We start from the raw sequence: 26,090 nt of genomic DNA on the forward strand, positions 1-26,090 counted from the left end.
GGAGGGCTGTGCACTTGGCGCCGGCGGTGCGGCAATGACGGGGCGGGGGAGATCCCGTTACGCTCTATGCTCTTTGACGGGGGGGACATGAAAGGACAGGGAACACCACGCCGCTGCTGCTGCTGCTGCCAACCGTTAACGGTTAACGGCGAAAAATTCCCGTTGCCGGTGCTCTCCTCACCCATCCCCCGGTGCAGGAAGGGTCAGAAGAAGAAGGTGGCGGCTGAAGAGCACGAGAGCGACAGCGAGCATGCGGACTTCGATCCGACGGCACTTCGCGAGCATGAGGAGTTCACCAAGGTGGGGTGGGTAAGGGGGGCGCGTCATGGCTTCTTAAATGGGTGTGTTTTTACACCAAACCAATTGGTGGGTGGCTTGGTTGCATGTGTTTTGTTGTTGGTTTGGACATCGGCTGCTGGCGCCTTGCATCATCGTCCTCCCCCTCCTCATTATCATCATCATCATCATCATCATCATCATCATCATCGTGATTCATATTAATTTTATGTATTAATACGAGTATCGTATAATAAACATAATCGTTGCCCCCACCATCACCATCACTTTCAGGTCAAGAACATCGAGACCATCGAGCTGGGACGTCACCAGATGGATACCTGGTACTTCTCCCCGTTTCCCCCCGAGTACAAGGACTGCAAGCAGCTCTACTTTTGCGAGTTCAGTCTGCACTTCTTCAAGCGCCGCTCGCAGATGATCCGGCACATGAGCAAGTGCGGCATGCGCCACCCGCCAGGCAACGAAATCTACCGCAACAGCAACATCTGCATGTTCGAGGTGAGCGGGTGAGCGGGTGGATGTGCCGTTCGCGGATGGATGCGCCGGGGTGCAGGTGCATGCGGTATATACATATGTATGTATGTACATATGTATACATATATGTGTATATATGTGTATATATATGTATACATATGTATGTATACATATGTATGTATATATGTATATGTTTCTGTGTATATGTGTGTCTGTTTGTGTGCCCTAAGTCGGATTATTCGTAATGGGCCCTCCTGCATCCCTGGCTAGGCGCCTGGCGACCCGGTTGCTCGGGGGGTTGAGGATGTTAGCTCGGGGGACATTAGCTCGGGGGTTATGGCGGCCCGCACCCAAGGTGTTGTAACTTTGGACGGCCCGCACCTCGCGACATTTCTTCCCTCTTTGCCAACACACATACGTACATACATATATGCACACATAACACACACACGCAACACCCACGCAAACACCCGCTAACATCCCCCGAAAGGTGGACGGCAAGAAGGAGAAGGCGTTCTGCCAGAATCTGTGCTACCTAGCCAAACTGTTCCTGGACCACAAGACGCTCTACTACGATGTCGACCTGTTCCTCTTTTACATCCTCTGCGAGCTCGACGAGCGCGGTGCACACATCGTGGGCTACTTCTCCAAGGTGCTGAGACCACCGACTGTGGGCATAATATATATAAGCGGGCATATAACCAAACGGCCGGCAGAAGACAAAAAGAAATTAAATTGCGGCTCGATGATATTTGGCCCCGATGGCAGTGATTCAAATTGGCATCGATTTCCGGTGCCGAAGGTCGCTCCGGCGCATTGGTTCCCTGTGCTGTGTCGGCGGTTTTCAGCAGGGAGGCTGTTGTACGGCGGGCGGGCAGCAACATGGCTGGGGCTGTTTGGACCAGGGGGATCATGCAGCGCTGATAGGCGCGCTGCGCAACTTTTCCATCCCCTTCCCGTCCCCACCCCACCCCTCCCCGCCCCTTTCCAGAGCGCGTATTCTTGCTGTCAGCAACCTTAAAACCCTAGAACCTTGAAACCCTAAAACCCTTAGGAATTCTAAGCTCATGCGTGCTTCCCCTGGATGACTATTGCCCTGTGCGGAGTCGTGCACTAGCATTACGTAATGTCGCTTTCGTCTGTAGGGGGCGGCGGGTACCACGACACGAACACATGGCTTCCTTCCCTTCCCTTCCCTTCCCTGGACTCCCTATCCCCCCGTCCTCCTCTCTGCTCTCGTCTCTTCGCGCAGGAGAAGTGCAGCGAGGAGGGGTACAATCTGGCCTGCATCCTAACGCTGCCCGCCTACCAGCGCAAGGGCTACGGCAAATTTCTCATTTCTATGAGCTATGAGCTGTCCAAGATCGAGGGCAAGGTATGTATGCGGCGGGTTAGGCACGAGGGTTAGCAGGTGTAGGGTGCAGAGGTACTGCTGGTTCCTTTAACTACTACTGGAAGATGTATGCAGAGAATAGAAAATGACGCGCTTTTGTTGCCGTCCGTCCGGAACGAACACATATGTATATGTCTATGTGTATATGTACATATGCATTTATATGCGCGTAAGTAAGAGAATTCATTCATACACGCATACGGACGCACACACACGCCGGAAAGTAGGTGATGATCCGTTCGAATGCAGATGCCTCGTAAACGCACATCGTATGTTTTCTGCTGACGACGCATATCTTACCTGTCCCATGCCCTTCGCGGCTTTTCCTTTTTTTTAAACACACACAAACACACGCACATACACATACACATACTCACGCACATACACATACCCACGCACATACACACATACACACACACCTCAGGTTGGCACCCCAGAGCGGCCCCTTTCGGACCTGGGCCGGGTGTCTTACCACGGCTACTGGACCCGGGAGCTACTGGCCATTCTGCGCGAGGCCGAGGGGTCCATCTCCATCAAGGAGTTGTCCGACCTTACCGCCATCAAGCCCGATGACATCATCAACACGCTGCAGACGCTCGGCCTCATCCAGTACCAGAAGGGTCAGGTAGGCGGATGGGACAGCGCGCAGTGGTGGTTACAAATCACGGAACCGTAGTGGGCTCAGGATCTCGGGCTCAGGATATCGACTGTGGCTTAGGTGGGCGTCTGGCGTCTGTTCGGTTTTGTGGGATCTGGTCGGGGACGAAGGTCCAACAGCACCCGCCAGGATTGCAGGCTGCAGCGCTAAGGGGCATATTACACAGGGCATGTTATAAGGTTAGCCTGCGTTAATGGCTCCTTGTCCTACCGGGTTTGGGCGGGTCGGGTTTGTCAGTGCTTACATGGCCTGCAGTCACATGAAGCTGTTTGCCAGCTGTCGACGAGTGTTCGCCAGCTCATAAACCCGAGTTTCAAGCGTGTCTAGTAGATCAGATGGCGGGTAATGCCGAGTTGCTATTGCTAAATCTGTGGGCCTGGGCTTTTTGCGGGGTGCTGCAACACGGCCTAGCCCATCCCGCTCGCACGTCGCAGCACGTCATCTGTGCGGCGCCCAAGTTGATCGAGAAGCACCTCAAGGCGGCTGGAGGGCCCGGGCTCGTGGTGGACCCCACCAAGATCGTGTGGACACCCTACAACGCGGAACGGGATTACGCCAACTTTGGGCGCTAAGTGCGCTTTCGGGAACCTGATGGTGTATGTTCTGTGCGTTGGTATCTTGATGGGGTACTTTAGGGAACCTTCATTCTCGGTGTTAAAAGGGCGCCGATTTCTTCGGATGGGGCAGCCCTTGGGGCAACAAGTTGGCTGTGGCTTCGAGAGAGCTGTTCCTGTTGTGGGTTATGTTGGTAAGACACAGGTTGTGGATGCCTGTAAGGCTTTGTGTATGGCTTGGGGATTGAGGGCTTAGTATATCACGTTCGAATGTTTTGTGTTTTTATTAACAGTACGGTGGAGGGCCCGCACAGACAAGACCGGGATCCGTGTTAAGTATTCTCTTTACTTCAGATTGTAATTATATGCTGTTACATCTGCAAACGCCTGTGTTGCATCGAGGGGACAACTTTGATTCAGCCTGGATTCCGACCTGCCGTGAAGTTGGACAACATGCATGAAGAGCTGCAAATATGCTTATGTTAGTGTATTTGATGATCAAAATGTTATTATAGTTGGCTCAGTGCAAAAGCATAACTTACACCGTGCAACAGGTCCCTCCCTTTTTTTGAAGCAGCGGGATTTGCCGCCTCACGGCTGCTTGTTCTGCCGGTATTTTGTCGGGTTGGACGCAGAAAGCAGCTCATCGGCCCTTGGAACAAACCCAAGTACTGCAAGGGCTGTTAGGTAGCGGTGCGTATTCTAGGGCAGCTTTCCGGCACCTTTTAGGTTTTAACATCAGTCTTCTTACCTACTTTGGCGGCAGGATGTCCTGGCGCGGACGAAATGGCCGCAACATGGCCCCGCCGGCTGAACCACGTTCTTACGATGACTATGACGACGCTTACGCAGCGGCCAAGGTTCGTCCGGGTAGGCCACTTCAGCAATTCAGCTATGACGATCGCGGACAGCGATTCGACATGCCGCCGCTAAGCCTCCGGCAGCACCACGCCTACCGTGAGGATGGCAGCAGAGGTTACACAGGTCCCCAAGGGCCCATCTACGGCTATCAAGGCTGGGCCGAGCCAAAGACGTCCCGGGCGCCATACACCACCAACAACCACCAGCGGCAAGGCTACGAGCAGCAACGGCATCAGCCGGAGGCTTTTCACCGTGGATCAGTCACAGAGCGCGGCACGAAATGGAGTGCTCCCGTGGGGCGGCACAACGGTGGCGGCGGCATCAGCGGCGGTGGACATAGCGGCGGCGGCTTCCCCCGGCCTCCGAGCGCAGGGAGCAGCCGCGGCAATGCCAGCGGCCTTCGTCGAAGCCTATCGCGCCTGAGCAACGGCAGCGGCGGCGGGGGCAGCGGTGGCGGCAGCGGCGGCGGCGGGGGCAGCGGTGGACGACAGCGAAGTACCGAGCGGTCCGGCGGTGGAGGTAGCAACGTCGTGAGCGGACGCACAGGTAGCAGCGGCAGTGGCAGCGGCGGGGGCGCCGCCGGCGGGGCCGGCGCTGCACGATATCTGAACAGCAACGGCATGAGCCTCGGAGGAAGGCCACCTAGCGGCGCTAGCGGCACGGCTGGCTTGCGATATACCAGCGGCGGCTCCTCTTCCGCTGTTGCTGCGGCGGCGGCGCCGGCGACTGCACCCGGCGCTGCCTTGAACGGCAGGCTCCGGGCGCCGTACTTGTCAAACGTCGGAACGGTCGACCAGCAAGGCCAATCGGTCACCGACGCGGATGCCGACGCGGCCAATAACTCCCACTTCATCACGCCAGCCTTCCCGCAACCACCCCGGACGCGTGAGTGCCCGCTCGTCCATGAAACGGTGTACCCGCAATCCGCGATGACTTTTTTTGGCCGCTCTGGATCCGGTCGATCTGAATTCCTAGATCTGGATCCGGTCGATCTGAATTCCTAGATCTGGATTCCTAGCTGAATCCATGCCTCTGCCTCCATGCCTACGAGCCCATGTTTTACACACGTACCTAACTCCACATGTCTACTGCTCATCCTCATCTTGATTACACAGCCCATCTTCCGGAAGGGCATTTAGGCCTCGATTTAGGCGTGACTGGCTAAATTTCGTCATCGTTGCTTTTTCGTCCCGCACGACGCGCTACGTACTGGTTGCAAGCATATCCTCATCCTCTTGTCCGGTGTTTCCATCTGGGTCACGTCGTCTTTCCCGACAACCAGGGAGAGGGTCCAACAGCGCCCGCCCTTTCGTGAACGTTGTGTATCGTCCGCGTTTGGGTAGCTTCCGGCTCGCGTGGTGGCTCCTTTCCCCCTTGGCAGCAGCTTCATTCGCTCGTGGTTCATCTTTTCCCCCTTCTTTTTTTTATAAATCCGTCTATCTCTGGTATCTGCCTCAATCGTCAGCGATTTGTCTTTCCCCCTTCTTCTCCGCCACCACCACCACCACCACCACCGCTTCGCTCTCACGATCGCCCTTCAGGCACTGACAGCTGCAGCACCTGGGCCTTGATGGTGGAGGCTGGCAGCCAGACGTTGGAAGCGGTGGTAGGACCGTTTCTAGAGGGGGCGCTTATGGAGGTACGGCAGGGGCCGGGGCCGGGGCCCGGGGGGTTGATGGGTCAGCATAGGAGTCGGTGGGTGTGATGAGCCAGGAGAATCAGGCCCCCTTCATTGTAAGTGGATTTTTTTAAGGCAGGGGGAACGGATACGACGTGACTTGGATGGAGGCGCAGCTGGCGCGGAAGCGGGAGGAGCACAAGAACACGGGGGATGTCTTGGGCGTGGGTGCCGTGAGTATGTTGGCTAACTTGCCTTGCAGGAGGCCTTCTTCCTCACCTCTCTCCCGCTCGCGTGCGGGCGCACCCATGCAGCCCTCCTTGTGCCCCCATGCAGCCTAACTGCCCCCTTCCGGACCGGACACTCCCACCTGCTCCTGGCAACAAGGTTAACAGCCCCCTCTCCTCTGCCCCCCCGGCTCTTACTCTTAACCTACCCTTGATAAAGTTGTTTCTTCCGTCGTCCCCCACCATCCGTCCTTGGGGTCGACTCAGATATTTGGCGAGGCTTGGGAACGCGAGCTTTTCAAGTTGGAGCTCGCCTTGCCGCCCTTCACAGCCGCCACGTGCGCGGATCTAGTCACCCGCTGCAAGCAGCTGCATGTGAGGAGGAGGAGGAGGAGGAGGAGGAGGACAGGGAGGGACGGAAAAAGAATGGGGAAGACCTCGTGCAGGCATCGATGCAGGCGGGATACAAAGATTTGCAGCGTTGCAGCAGTTTTTATAGCTTTATGCACCCAGCTGCGCAGACTCCAGCAATGCCGGGGTTATTAATTTGTGCTGTTTTTTTGAAGTGCATTCAGCAAGTAGCAGTACGGGCATGCATGCAGACATCTCCTGTCCTTCACAACACCATACCTGCTCCTTCGCTCGTGCCCCTTCCTTCGCTCCCTCCCCGCAGGAGCGGCTGCCGATTACCATCCACAAGCGGGTCGAGGCAGCGGCAAAGGTGAGTGCGACTGACTGACTGAATGGCTGACAGGTGGTTGGGTTTTGCCCGTACGTACGTACGTACCTATGTATGGTGAATATACATAAACACATTTTGCGTGTCCTGTTCAGGTTTAAGGGTTAGTGCTACGGGGCACATGCCCCACTGAGCCCCCGAGGTGTACGTGTGCGTGTGCGCCTGCATATTTCCCTGCCCATCCCGGGTCTGTGTTGATGTGGATGTCCGGGCCCGTTCCTCCACGTCCGCCTTTGTGAGCCTGCGTCGGCGGCTGATCTCCTCTCATCGCCCCCTGCCCCTTCGCTTCGGACTCTCCAGCAGTTGGGGCTTTGGACGTCAACAGTTGTTCCTATGTTTCTTTTTGCATCACCATCATCTATATCATCTATATCATTATACTGTTTCCCCTTCCACTGCTCCTTCACTGTTCTCTCAGGCCACTGGTGTGCTGGCCAGCAATCCAGCATCCCTGGAGCCCGAGGACGTCGCGACATCGCATAATGCCATGAAAGGCATGCTGCAGGTGGGTTAGGGTTCCCGAAAGCGCGCGCACGTGCAAAACGTTTGTTGGGTTTCGTGCCCATGCATGGAGCCTTTCGCATAGGCCTGGTGGAGCACCGCCGTCGACATCGATGGTGGTTAAGTTTGCCTTCTCGCACTCTTTTGTCGCTGCGCCCAGGATTGCATCAAGGCCATGAAAATGCCGAGCCTGTTGGGAGCCGGCTCACGTCAGTTTCGGGACTTCATTTCGGAGTTGCTGCCGCATGCTGAGTCCTCGCTGCTGTACTACGACATGCTCATTGCGGTACGTACGTACGCACGTACGCACGGTAGAGGTTGGGGAGCGGGTGCAGTAGCTGGCCGCTGTGAAAAGGCCTCTCGAGATGCTGGTGGTATCGCGCTTCGCGCGTATTTGTAGAGCCGTACTGTGTACCAGCTACTACAGCGGGGGCGGGTGGGGAACCGGGACAGCTGACTGGTGGGCTGGTGGTTCGCTCTAGCGTGCGGGGGCCTGTGGTAGCATTTTAGAATGTGATTGGATAGAATAAGATGAGTATCTCTTGACCTTGACCTCCTCGCGCAACCCTACCATATCCTCTTCGGCATCCTGTCGCCGTTTTTTCCTCGTTTTACGCAAGGGTCCCCGACCCTTGGAGTGAACGCTGCTGTAACGCTACCAAGCGCGATGAGGTTTTGACGTTGAGGAGATGTAACGTTGATTGCGTGATGCTCTACTGCACCATCCCTGTCACAACGTCCAACGTCCAAAGATTCAAAGGATCATCAAAGGATTTCAATCGGCATCACCCCGGCTGTTGCCACCATGTCCACCCCTGGATGTGCCCTGGGCTGATGTCCTCAGGACTGTGCGGAGGCCGCCGCGGCGCGCCAGCAGGCGCGGGACGTTGCAGCTGGGGAGCCTTGTGCTGGGGATTCGCTCGGGGAGGCTGCCCGTGCGGCGGTGGCCTGCGGTGCAGCCGATGTGCAACCGGCGGCAGCCACTCCGTGAGGCAGGGAGCGCGGGACCACCTCTTTGAGATCCTGTACGGAGGGCTTGTATGCTAGGAGGGTCGGACAGCTGTGGAAAGGTAATGAGCGTCGTGGACTCGGAGGATGCGATGTGATGCGTGTTGGGCGGTGCTCGGAGTGCGTCGGATCAGGAGCGTCAGCGTGGTGGTGAGCGTGTTTAGGTCGGTGCGGTGCGGAGGTGTAGGATGTCTTTTGTTGCTAAGCGACCCGCGTCCGTCGCCGCTATTCTATTTTATGTGGAGGGAAAGCTCTGGGTAGCGCAGGTTGCGAGCAGCTCGGAGGGGCTCTTTCCCCAGCCTTGGAGTTTTTGGTGCAGGCGCAGTCTCAGGCTTGTTTTCATGCATGCTGCAGGGGTTTAGATACAGAAAGGAATAAAGAGACGCTGAGTAGACTTTTATCCACCCACGCAATGGGTCGGTTTGCATGGACCAAGAACGCAGGGTATCGCGGCAGCGGTGAAGCAGCTTTTCCTTCATTGCGCCAGTGATAGGAAGCGGGAGCAGCAAGTAGCTCGTTAGCAGTGCAAATGTATTCTACGGCAGGAGAGGGGACAAAGAGCCTAGCAGGCGGGGTGCTCCCCAATTTCGCCCAGCGGATGGAGTTCAGATTTGGCCTGGAGGGTCCTAGCCTTTGCTTTGCGCGTCACGTCGCGTCACGTGTTGCGGTGACGACTAGCTGCTTTGTTCGTTGTTGTCAGTTCGTTGTCGGTTTGTTGCGACGTGCAGCGGCGGCAGAAGGCAGCGGCTGTGCGGCCGGCTGCAACACAACTGACTAAGGGGCCCCACACCACCGCTAACACGAGTGACGGCCTTTTGTAGGTTCCGAATCAGCTCTGCGTCGCCCTAGTGCTTTGTTCCTAAGTGACCCACCCACGACCGCAAAACCGCAGATTCACCATTACTGAACTAATTATAGAGCTGCGGTTGACGTCAAACCGTAGAACGGTGGTTATAGGGCAGGGTTAGGGGACGTGACTCTTCTTCAGATTCTTCATTGTCGTTTGTCTATGTGTGAGTGGTGAGAGTTTATGCGTCCACGTCGTGTCCCAAATCCACCTAACGTGACCACATTGACTATAGTATTACGAGTCTGCTTGACTACCTGCTGCTGCGCCGATGATTAGGCGACGGTACTGTCATGCGGTCTTACAGCTTACTCTCACTCACGGCCGTAGAGTAAGGTCTATAGATGTTTTGGTCATGTGCCGCGGAAATACATATGCCCATGTGAATTTGCTTAACAAAGTCTTCCTTCCGTAGCTCGGCATAACAGCCTGCATGGGGGCTGCTGTGACGCTCTCATCGTGTTGTAGTAGTCTAAATTTTCAAAGTGTCGTACGTACGACAGCGGAGCGCAAGGTAGTGTAGACCTGTCCAGAGTTGAGGAGGATGGTTAGAAGAGTCGCGTGACGTGCGTGCGATGATTGTCGAGACAGTCGACAACACAGACAACACTCGAAAGATTGGCGATGTGCGTGTCATCTGATTTTTGTTATCACTAAACAAGAGAAGAGGGCATTCCAGGTTGGGCAACACGCCGGTCTCGGTGCGGGCCAATGCCAGCTACTACAATTTAAATAGCAGCGCAGGTAGAAGACGACCCCACCCCTGGAAATCTCTGGCCTGCCCATGCGTCCACTCGCGGACCTGCATTATCTTTAACAGCCCTGTCCCACACGTTCCCCATATCACGATAACGCAGACATCCCAAGATAACGCAGCTATTAAAACTCACAAGGCAAACCTCTCAAGCTCAACCGTAATCACTTGCCGACCCACGTGTCCGCCTCTCACGCCTATTTGAACACGCGCGGGCTATCATAACACGTGTCGCGCACCACGTCACAGGTTCCATGCTCACAGCAAAGTGAATTCACCGAATACCCTTAGCCTGCTTGAGCAAACCACTATTCTTTTCCTTCAATAAGCCATAAAGCCGCTCTGGACACGACGTCACGGGAGTAAGCTGAGGACCTCGGGGGTTCACCCCTTCGCTCCTAAAAAACAAATTTGTTATAACCCTGCTCTTCGCCTCCACAACCACCCTGCTCCATCCGCGGCTCCTCTCACTGTCAGCGCGATGGATGCTGCCGGCCCGGAAGGCTGCAAACGCGGTCGCCGTGCCTAGCGGCCCTCAGCGGTTCGAGCGAAGCGTAGACAGGTCAGGGACGCCATTGCGTTTGATACTGCGGACATGCCCGAGCGTTTTGCAGGTACAGCGGAACAGTTAGGCTTCAGTTAGTAACCCGTGCAATTAGGCGGGGAGGAGGTATCCCTAGCCATCTCACATCCTGCTCCGCGGGGCCCCCCAAGAATCGAACCTGAACCTGAACACGCAGTACCGCATACTTTCTACCCAGTTTCAGGGCCCCGGGGTGTGTGGAAGGAGAGTTGCAGACTTCGAGGATCAACCCACATGGCCCTGAACACACGCAACCCCGGATGCACGTGCGGTAGCCTAATCTGATACACGTCCTTGGTTTGCAGTTCGGGCCGACAGCCATTGCGTGCGCAGCGGTGCTTCGCGCCCACTGCTCGCCCTGTGGGTGACTGCATTTTGCAACTGACTGGGAAAAAGCCGTACGGCATGTGTTCTCCGTGCGCACACACGTGCCCCTTACCCGAAGTTGTCACCGTAGCCGGCGTAGCGCTTTTGACGCACAGTGCGGCGGATGTTGGGCACGTCCACGGTGTAGCTCCAACCGTGCTTCTCACAGAAACGCTGTGCTTCCTCCTTGGTGTGGAACGCCAGCGTCGCCCGCCCGACGTTCTCCAGTGGGTCCGCAGTCGACGTCCATCCCATCAAAGGGTTTGTCCACCTGCGTCGAACCGGCCCGTTGGACGCATCAGCACTGACTACCGAACAGGTCTTTATCCAGCCAGTACACGATGATAGGTGCGCCCAGCTTCTCACTTCGACAGTGTTTCGAATTCAATCTTCCAAACTGGTGTGGTGCTGGCGTTGTCAACAGTCCTGCCAAGCCCCGATTGGCAAGGAGTTCGCGCAGGGCAATAGATACGCGCCTGCAAAAAGACAGGAAGTTTTATATATTCTCTGTTATATAAACGCCGTGATTGTTTCACTTTGCTCACATTCCGCGAAAAAGTGCTCAGTGGAACACCGGTCGTGTAGCCTGCTTCTTTTGGCTGAATGGACGCATCAGCTGGTGTGATAAGCTCTGCTGCCTTCTTGAGCGCAACACCGTAATCGGACACCGCAGTGGCGTAGCAAGCGGAGCCTATTGGCGTCCGTGGCAACAGACTTGAGACCAAACGCTGCATCATTGTGTCCTACACGACCCTTTAAAAGCGGCTAAGAAAACTACACTTGCGGAAATTTTCGGAGTTAAAACAAAGCCCGTACGAAAGCCGTACACACTCAACCTTCTTTGTAGCGTTCGCCCGCCTCGGCGTTTAGCCACGATACAGTGCCGTCTTTGGGCTGATACCGTCACTCTCTAACGATCGCCACATCGTGCTTGCATGACGTGCAAGGCCCAAGCGGGCTGCCGCAACCCCGTCCAGCCCCGCCAAGGAAGCGAAGGCATGAGGAGTCCCAAGGCCGCACGTCCAACTAAAACTTGCCGTACGTATGTAGTAAAATGACAAAAAATGGCTACCGTAGGTGATTTGCAAATGAAAATGCAGTACAGGACTTCGCCGAAGACGCTCGTTCCAGCAGGGTTGCAGGATAAAAAAAGCCTAAGTCTGTGGCACAGCAACCGTGGTGTTGTGCGGATACCAATTACCAAAACATAGGTCGATTATAGAGGTTTGCGCATGTATGCACGTGATGAGACAGCCACGACACGCATATGTTTGCCGAGCCCAGCATTTGGACAAGATTGCACGATGCATGGGTGGGAGTTTAAGCATGTCCCAAGAACTAGAAGAAAGTCTGTCCCCGTCACCTCCTGTCACAAACACTGTCCCCGTGCCAGCTTTGTCGGAGCAGCCACGGCGTTTTTAATTAGCCCCTTTGATTAGCAACACCTAAAGCGTCCCTGCTCGGTTCTGATTCTGGCGTTGACGCCTCGACCACCTCCATGGCCTGAACCTGCACGGGATGTGCCGATGGTGGCTTAGCGAGCATGTAGGCCGACAGAGACCCCCTGACTATGACGCCGCTGGAAGAATGTGGTGGTGAACCTGACCGCCTGATAGGCGGCCCGAACGGTTCGGGTGCCAACGGTATCCGCGGTATCCAACATGCTAGCCGGGTAGGCCCTCAACACCTTTCCACAAGGCTTGGGAGAATGATGTCATCTGCCGAGCTTCGCTATGCGGATTCCTGGATTACGTAGCTAATTTCATTTCTGTGGACCAGGATAAATCTTTGATGACATACTGGTTCAGCGGTGACGAGCTGCTGCTGTGCCCTTTAAGAGGCTTCCGTTGCTCTACTCGGGTAGTTCGTTGGGTGGGATGGTTTGCTGGGTAAGCGAGGGCGCCTCAGGCCAACCTTCAAGCCCAAACCCTCGTTGTGGTGGAGTGAATGGAAACACGTGATCCCCTGATAAATGCGCAAACTCTCATGCGAGCGGGTTGCAGGAAGCTCCGCGTACACCTTTTGTGGCGTTGGTAATAACTACTGCCAAATCACAGCGCAACGGGAAAAATAATCTATAGTCCGGTAGCGTGATTCGAAAGTATACCGGCGTGGAGTGATGTTCAACGCATGCGACACATTCCCTCGTTAAAGCAGCTCTTTTGAAACATGCTTTTCAAATTCTTCTCATCGCAGAATTCTGCAGACCATCGCTTATAGTTTTTTGGCCTGCTCATGAAACTTGACAAGCTAGCTGAATGCCGGGAAGGGCAGTGTCATCCTGCATGGGCACCAGGTGGTTCCGCGGAAGGTTGGACGTGCTCTGACGATCTGAGGCGCCTTGATGATTGGCGCCTCTCTACAATCGAAATTGCATTCCTGCCGTGTTTATTTATGGAGATTTACCTTGCGACGTAGGTTCCCCTGTGGCAATGCGTTCGGCAGCGCAGCGCGGGCTGAGGCGGGGGCAGCTCAGCAAGACCAGGACGTGCCTTAGCGGTGAAACGGATGTTAATTTATTCAAACAAAACAATTATACAAAATTGAATCCATCGGAGGGAAAATCGTAGTCTTTCGAGGGTGCACAGTGATGATTGGGTGTAACATTATATGGAGCCCCGTACAGAGGATCGAAACCAAATCGGTTTGCAATCAGGATGCTTTCCATCCCGTCCTTCACCCTTGAGTTTCATCTTCGCTTTCATACAATGATATTTTTCTCAAGATAATGGAGAGTGAGGTGATAGGCCATTATCTAATTGCCTCCAATGGAGGTCCCGCAACGCCCTTGAAGAATGAAAGCACCGTTCTCTTTCAGGATGTTGTTTCGGACAAGCTTTCGAATGTAGAGGCAGCCATAGAGGCTGACGCCAGTAAACTTCACCAGTTTTTCCTCATTCTGCACTGGAGTGGGGATGCAAATGGAGCTCTGGATGCAAATGGAGCTGCGGCCAAGACCTCCGTCATGGTCAAGCAACGCACGTTGCTCATGATAGCAGCGCATGCTGGCTCGCTACGAGTCCTTGCATATTTGCTGGCCCGCGGCGCTGAGCCAAGCCGCAAGAGCGCGGATGGCCTTACTGCTTACGATGTAAGTAGTTTAATTCTTTTGCGCGTGTCGTATGCGGATATACGCCGTTCGGGGGTGGCTCATACTATGGCAGCTTTCGACAATGTGCTTTATGGTGACGCTACGGAAGCTAATTATGTTTCTGTTTCAGTTCCCTCCTCCCTTAGCATTCGTTTGAAGTCTTTGTCACATGAGCATTGCGTGTATAAGCTGGATGCGCGGCATACAGGCGGTAAGAAGCTTACCCTGTCCTTTCGTCTTCACGTGAAGAAAGTTTTCGAAGGTACAAACGGTGCTTTTCTATTTTCCGTATGTATTCACCCGATCGCAGCTGGCCGTTGCGGGAGAGTCTTCACAGGCCGCCACTGCGCTGGCCATGATGCGAGACGCAGACTCGCATCCCTCATCAAGTACCCGGAGCAGCTCAACAACAGAGACGCAAAGCTTTACGGGGACGGATGCAGTGCGGGGAGTCAACAGGCAGGCAAGTAGTCTCGCACAGCAACATGGGTACGGAAGGTACTGCGTTGCAGTTAACCCTGGTGTTTCGTGAGCTTCTGCGATCCATCCGCTCAGATGGCATGCCGTGAGGCTGTTTCCTACAGTCGCCATAGGGATATGGGAAAAGCATTTTTGTGTTGTACGATGTCTTACCCAATCCTGCGCGGTTGCAGAACTGGTTTCGTTTTTAGGCGTAAAAAAGTGGGGACGGATCCTAGAAGGCTTTTCCTTGGCAAATCAACAACGCCGCTAGGACAACAACGTTATGCATCCTAGCAAACGGCAGCCTTTGGTGACCTGGGCAAAATCAAGGCGTTACATCTGTGACATGACACATGCCCCCACGTTCCAGTCCTTAACATGGTCTGTATGCTCTTCCGATCAAAAGACCCATCAAGGCTTGAAGACGCGCATACGCACCGATATCGCATCACACCGTTGGCTCTCCAGGGTGCGCAGGATTCAGTGGCGGACTCGGAGGGATCGTCGTACAGTACGACGGATCTTACTCGTCCCGAGTACTCAACCGACGATTTCCGCATGTTTAACTTCAAGGTAATTATTTTGACCGTACAATGTCCTAACGTTGTTTTGCGGCATGTGCGTGCGCATGATGATGTGCAGCGCCGATGCGGTTCAGAGCTTCCAGGCTGTGCAGGCCGTGTGCCGTCGTGTCCGGGACCGTGGCCCGGTGCCTTCCTGCATTTTTGGTTTTGGGCTTTTTGAATCGAAGCATTTCTCTGTATCGCGGGTGCGGCTTGGAATTGCGGAATACGTGGCGATGGTGATATGATGGTGAGGTGATGATGACGGCAGTGATGGTGGTGATGGTGATGGCGCCTGGAACCAAACACCCGCCTATCACGGGTCCTTTAATACTCTTTGTGATTGTCTTCCCGCAACTCCGTTGACTCCCTTCATCGCTCCATCCCTCCACCTGGGATCGGCTTTCCTCTCGTCTTTCTTCTACGGCCTCCTCACCGACGATCACCCTCCCTCACCCATTTCGCGTCCTATGTTCATATCAACCCGCACAGAGACATACACACACGCAGATGCACTCTCCTCTCCTCGCTCTCTTTCTGCCCCGCCCTCCTCCACAGAGTCTTTACTCTCCTCTTGGCTTCCTCACTCGTGCACCACTCGTGCACCGCAGGTTCTCCGCTGTTCCAAGCGCCACGCACACGACTGGCGCGCCTGCCCCTTCGCGCACCCAACCGAGAACGCCCGCCGCCGCGACCCTCGGGAGTTCAAGTACTGTGCCCTCGCATGCCCAGACTACAAGCAGGTAGTGTGCGGTGGTTTGAGGACATAGTGCCGACGGCATGAGGCGTGGGGGCCATAGGCCATGATGTGTGGTAGGGCAGCAGCTGCGTGGAGGGGAGGAGGGGGAGAGAGAGGGAGAGAGCGACGCCGGGGGCTGCAGGGAGGAGTGTGCTTGGATTCAGAGGTGCTGGAATTTATAGGTGTTTCTCTGGAGGGGAGAGGTTGTTTGGGGGGTGCTGCTTTTTGGCTGAGGGGAGAGGGTTAAGAGGAGGAAATAAAAGGTGAAGGGAGAGGGGGAGGGTCGATGTGTAGAGAAAGTTGCGCTGATGTGTAAAGTTGCGCCTCGGTTGTCCGCCGGCCTCACATAACAGCTGACGACAGCTGATATATAATGTTGTCTGCGCTCGCTCTTCACCAAGGTGGCACTCACATGCTCTCCCTCTTTTCGGTCAGTTTGATCTTTGCATTTTAGCTTTTTGCATGTAATCCCCTTTTCCCCTTCTCTCATCTGCTGCCTCTTCCTTCCTTCCGCAGGGCTTCTGCATCCGCGGTGACGTGTGCCCGTATGCGCACGGCGTGTTCGAGTGCTGGCTACATCCCTCTCGCTACCGCACGCAGCTGTGCAAGGACGGCGCCAACTGCCACCGACCAGTGTGCTTCTTCGCCCACAGTCTTCCGGAGCTGCGCGCGCCCACCTACACTTGGGTGCCCAGCCCAGCTGACCTGGCCAAGCCGCCCGCTGCTGCCGCCACTGCTGCATCGTCGGGTACATCGTCGGCGCTACAAAGCTCCACTTCCATGACGGCCGCCTCGGCGATGGCGCTCGGCGGCGGTGCTGACGGCGCCGTGGCTGGGGGCCCCCCTCCGGTGCAAGTGGGCTCCCCTATGGCCGTTACGGGGCCGGAGGGGCGGTCTCTCCTGTCCACTGCATCCTCGGGACTTCCGGTGAGCTTCCCCCAGGAGTTACTTGTGGCGGGTGGAGGCTTGAGAGGGCGGAGGGGATTTGGGATAGGAGAAGGAAAGGGACCTGCTGCCTCAAGTGGTGGGCTGTGCGGGTGTGTGGAACTACACGAGGGACGTCGCCAGTTACGAGGGACGCAGTGGGGTAGGGGGGACGCAGTGGGGTAGGGGGGCCCACCTTGAACCGGAAATCAACTGCGAACCTTGGACAGAGGGCGCCGTGGTTGGGAAGTGTGGTTGGGCAGTGTATGTGTGTGTGCGCGCTAACACCTCCATTTTTGGGAACTAATCTAAAGATCAAACAAATATTGACAACAATTTTTATTATAAGGTAATAAATAATTTAATTTGCAGCATATTAAATATGAACAAATAATGATAATTATCAAAATAACGGCAATAATGTAATTGTCAGGGGTTAGGGGACAACTGTCGCCGCCAGTAAGGGACCGGCTGGTGTGGCCTGGGCCATCCGGTCAGCTGACAGGGCGGGACGGGGAGAAGAAGGCTTTAGCACTTTGGGTAGAAGTGTTCACCTAGGGGTTTGGAAAAAGCACGAGTTGTGCAAGAAGAGTAGGGATTGGGTAGAGGAGAATGCCCGGGAAGAAGCTCCTCCCATTCTCCCCTTTTTCTAGGTCCCCGCATTGATCTAACCTGACCCGACTCCCTCACCCACGCCCTCCGTAGCCGGCGAGCACTTCTTCGGACGGCACGTCATCCGGTATTGGCCCATCTTGCGGCTCTCCGAGAACCCTGAATGGCAGCGGCAGTGGCATGCTGCAACAACTCCAACTGGGGATGGGGCCAGGTTCCGGGTTGGTTGGGTCGGGGTGTGGGGGTATGGTCATGATGACGTCGGCATGCAACGGTAATGGCAACGGTTTGGCGGTTGGGACCAGCAGCAGCTCATGCAGCAGCGGTGCCAACGGCTCGCCCTCGCCCTCGTGTTCAATCGGCTCCAAGGACGGCGGTTGCGCCAACGGTAACGGTAACGGTAACGGGGTAGTGGCAGGCGGCATCCTGGCTGTGGTGCCGGCAGCGACAGCCAACGGCGGCGGCGGCGGCAAGGAAGGTGAGCCAGCCACTCAAAGTCAGTCCCTCCTCCTCAGACGGAGGTTGGGCTTAGCGAAGGCGAGGGCCTGAGCGGATGGCGTGTGTTAACTCCATTCATGTTGTTGCCGTTTCCACGTCATGTGTAACATCATCATTGACATCAGCGCAGATGTGCAAATCTCCCACCGCAGCCCTTCCGCCGCCGCCGCCTGGAAGGGCTGAGGCTTGAAACGATTCCCACCCTTGATGGCTGAAGCCTAGTTCCTAGTTCCTAGTTCCTAGTTCCTAGTTGCGCTTTTCGTGAAGGACACCGCCCCAAAGGGAGTGAAGGACAAGGCGGGGCCCGCAACCTTCCGTCCATCGCTTTCACCTCCGGCTCGCTCCTTAACGGCTCTCACGACGACACGGTTTCTTTCCATGAGCCAGATTTTTCTATTCCACAGCCGATGTTCCTTGGAGGGTGATTGTCCCTTGATCTATGATCTATGATATAGTTTACCCTCTTTCGTTGCCACCGGGCATGTTGAGGCGCATGCAGGCGCGCTTGCTCTACACCCCCCCGAACCCCCAAGTACATTCTCTGATGCCTAAATCCTTGGGACGCGGACAACTGCTGTTTATTTTTTCCTGAATCCTGAATGATATGAATTGTCATCCTTGAATCCTTGAACCAGGCAAAGGCTCTTCAGGTGCGGGTGGCACGCCAGGGTCGGGTGGCAAGGGCAATCAGAACCTTACCCAGCCCAACGCTGCTGCCAGTATGTTCGGCTTCACTGCGCCGCGCATGTCAAACGCCTTTGCGCGGCGCCACGGGCTCAATCCGAAGGACAACCCCATGCTCAACCTACAGAAAATTGCGTTGCAGAGCCAGCAACAGCAGCAGCAACAACAGCAACAACAGGTGCAACAAGTCCAACAAGTCCAACAACAGCAGCAACAGGTGGGGACGTTGGAGATTTGTTGAAAAATCTGAAAGGAATGTTCCTATGCTTTGGGCAATGAGTCTGCAGCTTGGTAATGGAATGTTGTGTTGCTGTTGGTGATGTCCGTCTCATGTCATTATCCCCGCTCGTGGTGACTAGGAAGATTCACTGTTTCGGGCATTCTTACGATTGCGTCGTGTCCTCGTTCCCTCCCTGCTACAGGCACAGAACAGCGCGCTGGGAATTGCAGGCGGCCATCTCGGCGCATTTGGACCGCAAGATGGCGCCGCCGCGCTCCGGAACCATGCAGCGGTAGCGGCCGCCGGCAACGGTGCTGGAATCATTCAGGCAGCCGCCGCCGCCGCGGGCACCGCAGGCAGCCGGGCCGCCGCCAATTTCAATAGCAGCGCGAATGGGCAGCGGCTGCAGGTAGCCGCCGCCGCAGCGGCGGCAGCCGCCGCCGCCGCCGCCAACAGCGCCACTTCCCCCGGTGCCTTCTCCACCGTCCCGTTCGCTAACCCTGCGGCCTCGCCATTTGGCAACCACGTGGCGCCTCTGCACGCCCACATGCAAATGCACGCTGCTGCCGCTGCCGCCGCCGCGCACCTGGGCGCCAACAATCCTGCGGATCCATCGCTGCTGGCGGCCCAGTTGGCTGCCCTCAATATTCAACAACAGCAGCAGCAGCAGCAGCAGCAGCAGAGACAGCAGCACCTGGGCATTGGGATTGGCATCGGTGGAATCAACATGGCCAGCGGCGCGGCAGCCGCTGCCGCCGCAGCCGCTGCCGCCGGCATCGGCCACGGCCCCGTGCAGTACGTGGCTTCCGCCGCCCCGCACCCGGCACTGATACATACAGGCATGTACGGACCTGGCGGCGGCATGTACGACACTGCGCAACAACACCTAATGGTGGCGATGGGCGGGGCGCAGGCGGAGGTATGAGAGAGGCGGCTGCAGCTCCCGTCTTGCAGTGGGTGGGCCATTGGCCAGCACTCAAGGCTCAAAAAGGAGCGCGGCGCGGTCTGGCCGTGGCTGTGCCTTGGCGCCCCGTCTGGTTGTTTTTGGCGTCCTGCGGGCTCCCGGCTTCCCTGGTCGGCGCACGGTGCTGTGGGATGCGTTGCGCGTCGATTTGTTCGCTACCAGTCGCATCAAAGGAAGGTCTTAGGGGCTCTATATGCCATAATGGCTTTTTCTAGCTACACAGGCAATGTGTTCGAGCAGCGCTCTCGCAATGGGAGATTTGTTTCATGCGCACTTTGGGTGGTCTTGCATGTTCGCAGGTCCATTGACGCTTTATATGCGTGAAGCCTCTGAGGGGGGGGGAGATGGATTCAGCAGCGAAGGGGGAAAGCTCACAGTCTGTTTCCTCGCCCCTACCCCTCACAGCCTCACTCTGCTGACATCTTTTGTTCCTTTCGTGGTTTCGGAGGGCTTTCGTCGTCCGCCTCTTAAAAACGGCCCGTCTATCTATCCGCCCATTTAGCCCCACCCAATCGGCATTCCAGAGCCCCATCCCCCGTGTACCCGTGTTCGATTCGCAGTCGCGCACTTAATTTTAAAGCCCGGTGGCGCAAAGTTGGCGAATGTGTCGATGTGTATTCTGTTCCGCACTCGAGTAACGTCAAGATCCCACGCACTCGATTTGGGCCGTGCTGAGGGGGTTCTGGCCAGTTAGATGATGGTAGGTGGTAGTGCTGGCGTGGCCCTTCATTACTGGTATATGTGTGTGTCTGTGTCATAAATCAGCCAGCAAAATATTGCCAGCATAAAACGCATTCGCAAGAACGTTGGGGGTTGGCATTAGCGAAGGTGGGGCACGAGGAAAAGGCATATGACGTGCTAGGAGGGGGTGTTCGCCGCTGCGGCGGCGCTGACTGGCTCTGGCAAGGTCGTCGGCATCATCCCGCGGTGTTTTGCGTTTTGTGTTTCCTGCCGCTGCGCGGAGTGGGACGTCGGCGCGGGCTGCGTGGGCGGAGAACGGCACAGGTGAGATGAACCCAACCCATCCTACCATATCCTGGGTTGGGCAGTTTGTTGTGAAGGACGCGAGGATTCGGGGCTTTCCGCCGCGGCTCCTCCTGCATCCTGTTGCGTCGGAAATCCCGGTCACAAGCTGCGTCCAAGCTGTCCAAGCTGAGAGGTGGCACTCCGGGAGGATCGGGCACGTAGGGATGGGGTCCTGGCACACACAGCAGCAGTACAGTACGGCAACTGAGGAGAGGTTTGTGGCCAGGTCAGGGAATTTTTGCGTCGGGCGATTATCTAGGCAATCATCGGAAACGCCACCGCGCGGGCCTGGGGCGTCTTTGCACTTGGGGTATGTGGGCGGGCGGACGTTGTCTGCTGCGCTTTTCTCCCCCCCCCCCGCTTTCCCCGGCACCTCTCCGTTCTAAGGATGTTAATGGCGGTCTGGTCTACGTTCACGTTCTGGCAAGTAGTAGGTGTTGTCTATCTATCTGTCCGTCTGTATGTATGTGTGTTTTGCGTGTCTCTGTTGCGGCGCGGCAAAGTGTTGTAATTGCGTTTAAATGCTCCATTGGCACCTTGGGGCTCTCTGCACATTGGCATGAGGCCCGCACGAGGCCCAGCTTTCGAGTCGATGAATGTTTTGTGCCCGGGGGTGAGGGAAGGACCTTTTGGAGGTGAGGACGTTTCGTGCCGAGGGCAGGACACACAGTGGTTGAAGCCGCTACCCCAGGGATTCCCGGTTGGAGTATAGGACTCCTCTGATGGTGTGGGGTTGCCCGAAATTAAACTGCAAATGCACGCCGATAGGGCTGTGTGCCAAACAGCATGTAGAGCATCCCGTTTAGATGGTTCGGGCTTCCTAGGTGGGTAATGTGTTCCCTACGTGAGATATAGTTTTTGGTGATGATGCACTAATGTTGTGTTGAAGTCGTCCTCGTCGTCCATTTGTGATTGAAGGAGACGCGTTGGTTTCGGAGAGATGGGGCCTTACGCGGATGGCTTTCGTTTGGTCTGGTCCCGGATGGCCGCTGGATGGATGACCTGGCGCGTGTGGTTATGTGCTGGTTTTGAGGCTGTTGAAGGAGGGGGGAGGAGTCTGGAGCAAGGTCTCATTCCTCATTCGTATCCTTGCTGCAGCCTTCCCTCCGCCCCTGTCTTTGTTTGGTACGTGGTTGCGTCTACTACTACTGCTGCTTCTGCTTCTGCTTCTGCCTCTTTTGTGTTTGGCGTTTGGTTGCTCAAGCACGGCGCCGCCGAGGCGTTGCGTGTAGCTGTTAACGTTTCTCCAATTCTGCTGCGATTATTGCGACGCCGATGACGACGAACGGTCGCATATTGTGGTGCAGTTCGTGGATCCCTTTGCGGCGTCTGGAGTAGCGTCCGATGGCTTCATGCTGCCGGAGGAGGAAGAGGAGAGAAGAGGAGGCGCGTTCGTGTCGCCGCCACGCCGCCCCTGACACCATTGTGCAGGTGACGTGGTGTGTGGGACGTTCCCAAGGGGAGTTTCCAACTTGCCGGCTTTATTGTCGCGCCTTCTTCCTCCCTTTTGTGCGCTGCTCGTTGTCTTAACCGTTGGAGACCGCGAAGTAACACTGCATTGGGAATTCTCTGATTTATGTTTTTTTCGCTGAGGAGGGCAATATGCGGCAATATACGATTATGGTGGAGATCGTTGAAACCCTGGGTATGTAGCGTGCTGGGGCGGGGTGCCTTGACGAATTGAAAGGGGGCGCGTCGCGCTCTAGCCGTTAGTGGCCGGTGCGGCGGTCGTGCAGTGGCTGGTGCTGGTGCTGGTGCGGCGGGGAAGGAAAAGGAGAGAGATGGCTGGAGAGATCTGTTTGGACGGAAAGATACCTCTAGGCCGCTTGGAGAGGATAATCGCCGATAGCGGATCATAATCATGATGATGATGAGAAGAGGATCATGCGAAATTCGACAGAATGGTGAGGGAGGGGAGATTTGTCATTCAGATGATTGAGATCGAGGGACTAACCTAATTTGTACTAGGGGAGCCCTGTCTTGGCTAGGTTGCCAAGACGATTAAGATATACCGCAGAGCGGGATGCCCGGATGCTTTGCGCCCTGGTAGGGCCCCCCCCCACACATTATCGCGTTCGCGGGAGCCGCACACGACCTCCGGCTGCTTTATGGTTTACTCGGGCGTATGGGTATTTATGTTGATGATATGCTCAACATGAGAAGACGACAAGCGGGGCGGCGTCACGTAGGCTCATGCCCGCTCATCCCACCGGTGGAGAATTCGTCAATCCACAGTGGGCGATTACGTGGGGGCAGGCAGGGGCAGGGAGGGGGAGCGCGCACAACGGTGGCGGCTTGGCTCCACTGGGACGGTAGAACCGGAAGGACAAATGCGTTTGAGGCACCCGAGCGGATTATTCATCCTTCCAAGGGTCGTTTCGGCCGATTGGGGATGCAAGCTGGATGGCGCTGAGCCCTATAGGAGTCTTCGGGGTCTGAGGCCTGGCGGCTGGTCGCTGTGTGGGTGTACACTTGCTCCCTGACTGCCGATAGGTGAGCAGCAGCAAAAGTGCGGAGGGCTGTTTGCTGATTCGGCTGTCTACACCGTTTGCCGGTCTGTCTCGCCTGTGCACGTCTCGCCTCACAGGAATCTATTAAGTCAACCAGATTGCCTTAGTCATAGCTTGTTGCCGCATGTTGTGTTTGGTGCAGCCAGTGGGGGAAAACGACCCCAGGAGGTCCCTTCGCACGACCGATGATTGGTTGTGCAGCCGTACGGCGTATGGCGCACCCACCAGCGCTTGTGCCTCCCTTTGTGAGCATCCGGAGATGGGGCCGGTGCCATGGTGTATTGTCGTACCGTGCACCAGCATGTTCTTTTCCCTGTCTCATGCCCTGCATGGTTTGGTGGTTTGAAGAGCCCTTCGGCTGCGGCTGGACAGCCAGGTTGACCCCTATTTGGCAATTCCCTTGAAATGCACTTCCTTACCATTACGTTTGATGGTTTGTTGTCCTTTAATATCGTCTTTTCATCAGTGGCGCTGGTTAGCGCTGGGAAGAGGAATCAAAAAAATTGACTACCTTAGTGCTTTAGGCTTTGTTGCTGTCGCGCCGCAGTCGCCTGCTAGCCTGACATTTGTGTTGGCGGTGACGCCGGGTGGGGGCTCGCGGGTTCAGATTGCTTGGTGTTTAATCAAATTACAGCATGTTAAGCACACACGGGATGCCGGGGCGCAGCAAAAGCCATTTCAGGCTCGGCCCGTCTAAACACGCGGGTTGTTGCTGGGGATCACATGGGCTCTCATCCCAGACTATGAGGACGGCCCATGTCATGAGTGCAGGATCTTTCCCTTCCCAAAATGTTTGTGCTGCTAGTACGGAAGTGTGCCTATGTATGTATGTATTATGGACGGTCGTGGGGCGTGTTTTATGTCGGAGATGACGATATTGGTGCACTCGTTAGCTGGGTGATTGGTTTCGCAAGCGGGGAAAACGCGGGATTCACAGCTCAGAAGCCTGTGGCACCCCAGGTCGATTCGGATTGCTGGTACTGAATCGCTGGTGCAGCATGCCTGCCGCTGTTGGGCAGCCCCCTCTCCGTCCCGCGCCTCAAGAGTGCTCACATTGGCACCAGGGGTGGCGGCGGGGAGGCGGAAGAGAAAAGCCACCGTCTCGCCCCGGGGAAGGAGGCTAGACTCGGTGTCCTTCGGCAGCGGCGCGTCACGTGCTGTGCACCCTTGGGGTTTCCAGGTTGTGTTCCCCGCCTCCCATTGTTGGGCAATCGTCTCTGGCAAATTATATTGCCGGCCCCGTTGGTTTTTAGGCTAGCTGTCTCCACTCGCAAGCATTTGGGGCTTCACCCGCATGTGCGCCATGAATTCATGTCTTATCATGTTGAAGACAAGACAGGCTGCTGCACTTGGTTGGCAGCGGGCTCGGTCGGCATTAGCGCGATGTACCGTCGTCCATGTTTTCGTACGCAGTACAATCGTCCTGGCCGGCTGTTCTACAGCCCTTATGGCCGTGCTTTGTATATTTGCTTTTTTTAGTTTTTGCTCGCTGATGGATTCCCACGCGTGCCTTTTATTGGCTGGTTGCCTGTACGGATGCCCTGCCAGGCACTGGGTTGAAGTTTTTAAACATTTGCTAATTACTACCTGCGGCTGCTTGTCAGACAGGATGGAAAGCTATTCCTCAAGCGTAATGTCGGCTTGATAGAGGAGCTGAGCAGATATCAGAGGCCATGCTTGGGGTCAAATACCTGTTGCTGCCTTCCCTGCCTTTTATCTTTCGCTTTTGGCTGGCCCGGCGACTTCCCCAAACACCACCCGCAGCGATCCGGTACTCCTCAGTTGCTTACTATGTCGCGCACCTCGGCTCAGCCAGGGGCGGGCGGAACACTCCTCCGTGTTGTCGATCTGGTGTTGCTACTTGCAGACTTGTGCCATTGAGATGTGCTTGGCGTATGTCAGTTTTGGCTTTTGCTTTGCAGCGGTATTGCGATATGCCTTTGTTTGACTTGTTATCATTGTCAGTATTTAGCTCAGTTGGAATTGGGCCATATGTAATGGACGTTACGTGAACAGAGGTACAAGATCCAGGAGTCTTAAACCAAGAAGTAGCCAGGAGGTACCAAGCGAATGACTACCCCCTGGAGGCATACGCCCAGAAATGGAAAACGTTGTGTCCACGATGTGAACTTAGGATTGCACGTAGGATTGATAATTTCAAACAACTGTACATCGTACGGGGAGCATGGGGAGCAACGTGGCGGTGGGGCCACTATTAGCACAGCCCGGGGGAAGGACGTTGAGATTTCCTAACACAAACCCCAGGTCATACACGCCGTAGCCAGCCTAAGTTCTTCCTCCCAGGGAACCCGGCCAGGGGTACCGGCCGACAACAGCAAGATGAAGCAAGTATAAGCAGCAACCAGACTACGACTCAAAAGGACTGAATGAAACCGAACGAAGCCGGACTTGCATCCTGTCTTCCGAGGCTTTCCCTTTTGGCGCCCCAAAACTACAAAGGCCTGGGTTTAAAACATGTTTTCGCATATTCCCTGTTTTTGGAGGAGCAATTGTTCGGAGACACTTGCCATACAGGCGGACGGCCAGTTAAATATAGAATGTCAAAAGCAAAAGAGCTTTCAATCACGGGGGGCAGATGACCCAAACTCTAACAATCGCGAAAAAAATGCACGGGCTCTCAGACTCGTGTGATTTGGAGCACCAAAGAACAAGAATCACAGTCGCGGAAAGAAACCAGCTCAAAGTCGCTCCCCTCGCGCACAATGCATCGTCCTCCGCCTCCGCCATCTTTATCGCATCATGAAAACAAGGCTTTGACTACGGATGTGGTCGGAAGGGACTTCTGGCTTCTGGCAGAAGCGAAACACGTACACGAACATCATACGCGTGCAGACACAAATAGAACGCCCTATCACAGAACAATCTCTTCCAGCCGCAATCGCAGCCCCGAGTCCTC

At 55.7% G+C, this 26,090-nt stretch overlaps 4 protein-coding genes across 4 annotated transcripts in view; 3 read left to right on the plus strand and 1 right to left on the minus strand.

Moving 5' to 3' along the window:
* Positions 1 to 3,749, plus strand: part of VOLCADRAFT_108163 (uncharacterized protein) — a 7,743-nt gene extending 3,994 nt beyond the window's left edge. The window contains exons 5-10 of the mRNA XM_002958459.1: positions 198 to 300; positions 571 to 795; positions 1,262 to 1,423; positions 2,024 to 2,146; positions 2,589 to 2,789; positions 3,257 to 3,749. Of these exons, the coding sequence (XP_002958505.1) occupies positions 198 to 300; positions 571 to 795; positions 1,262 to 1,423; positions 2,024 to 2,146; positions 2,589 to 2,789; positions 3,257 to 3,394 (952 nt within the window). The 3' untranslated portion in view covers positions 3,395 to 3,749. The remainder of the gene's footprint in view (positions 1 to 197; positions 301 to 570; positions 796 to 1,261; positions 1,424 to 2,023; positions 2,147 to 2,588; positions 2,790 to 3,256) is intronic.
* A 413-nt stretch (positions 3,750 to 4,162) lies between these two features.
* VOLCADRAFT_99795 (uncharacterized protein) lies at positions 4,163 to 8,313 on the plus strand (the record flags this gene model as incomplete). Its single annotated transcript, XM_002958460.1, has 8 exons — positions 4,163 to 4,236; positions 4,992 to 5,122; positions 5,779 to 5,876; positions 6,350 to 6,457; positions 6,756 to 6,803; positions 7,240 to 7,326; positions 7,483 to 7,608; positions 8,167 to 8,313. The coding sequence occupies 8 exons, from the start codon at positions 4,163 to 4,165 to the stop codon at positions 8,311 to 8,313; spliced, it is 819 nt and encodes a 272-aa protein (XP_002958506.1).
* A 1,618-nt stretch (positions 8,314 to 9,931) lies between these two features.
* Positions 9,932 to 11,617, minus strand: nuoS4 (NADH:ubiquinone oxidoreductase 18 kDa subunit; the record flags this gene model as incomplete). The annotated part of the gene is made up of 4 exons (XM_002958479.1): positions 9,932 to 10,518; positions 10,954 to 11,151; positions 11,247 to 11,356; positions 11,426 to 11,617. 4 exons carry the CDS (start codon positions 11,615 to 11,617, stop codon positions 10,467 to 10,469), a joined length of 552 nt encoding a protein of 183 aa, XP_002958525.1. The 3' UTR covers positions 9,932 to 10,466.
* Positions 11,618 to 13,608: 1,991 nt separating this feature from the next.
* VOLCADRAFT_99797 (uncharacterized protein) lies at positions 13,609 to 19,598 on the plus strand (the record flags this gene model as incomplete). The annotated part of the gene is made up of 8 exons (XM_002958461.1): positions 13,609 to 13,971; positions 14,902 to 15,006; positions 15,608 to 15,739; positions 16,252 to 16,662; positions 17,365 to 17,545; positions 18,405 to 18,670; positions 18,876 to 19,143; positions 19,513 to 19,598. The coding sequence occupies 8 exons, from the start codon at positions 13,609 to 13,611 to the stop codon at positions 19,596 to 19,598; spliced, it is 1,812 nt and encodes a 603-aa protein (XP_002958507.1).
* Positions 19,599 to 26,090: the final 6,492 nt, after the last annotated feature.

The sequence above is a fragment of the Volvox carteri genome, assembly GCF_000143455.1.
Source record: "Volvox carteri f. nagariensis unplaced genomic scaffold VOLCAscaffold_95, whole genome shotgun sequence".
NCBI classification, from domain to species: Eukaryota; Viridiplantae; Chlorophyta; class Chlorophyceae; order Chlamydomonadales; family Volvocaceae; genus Volvox; species Volvox carteri.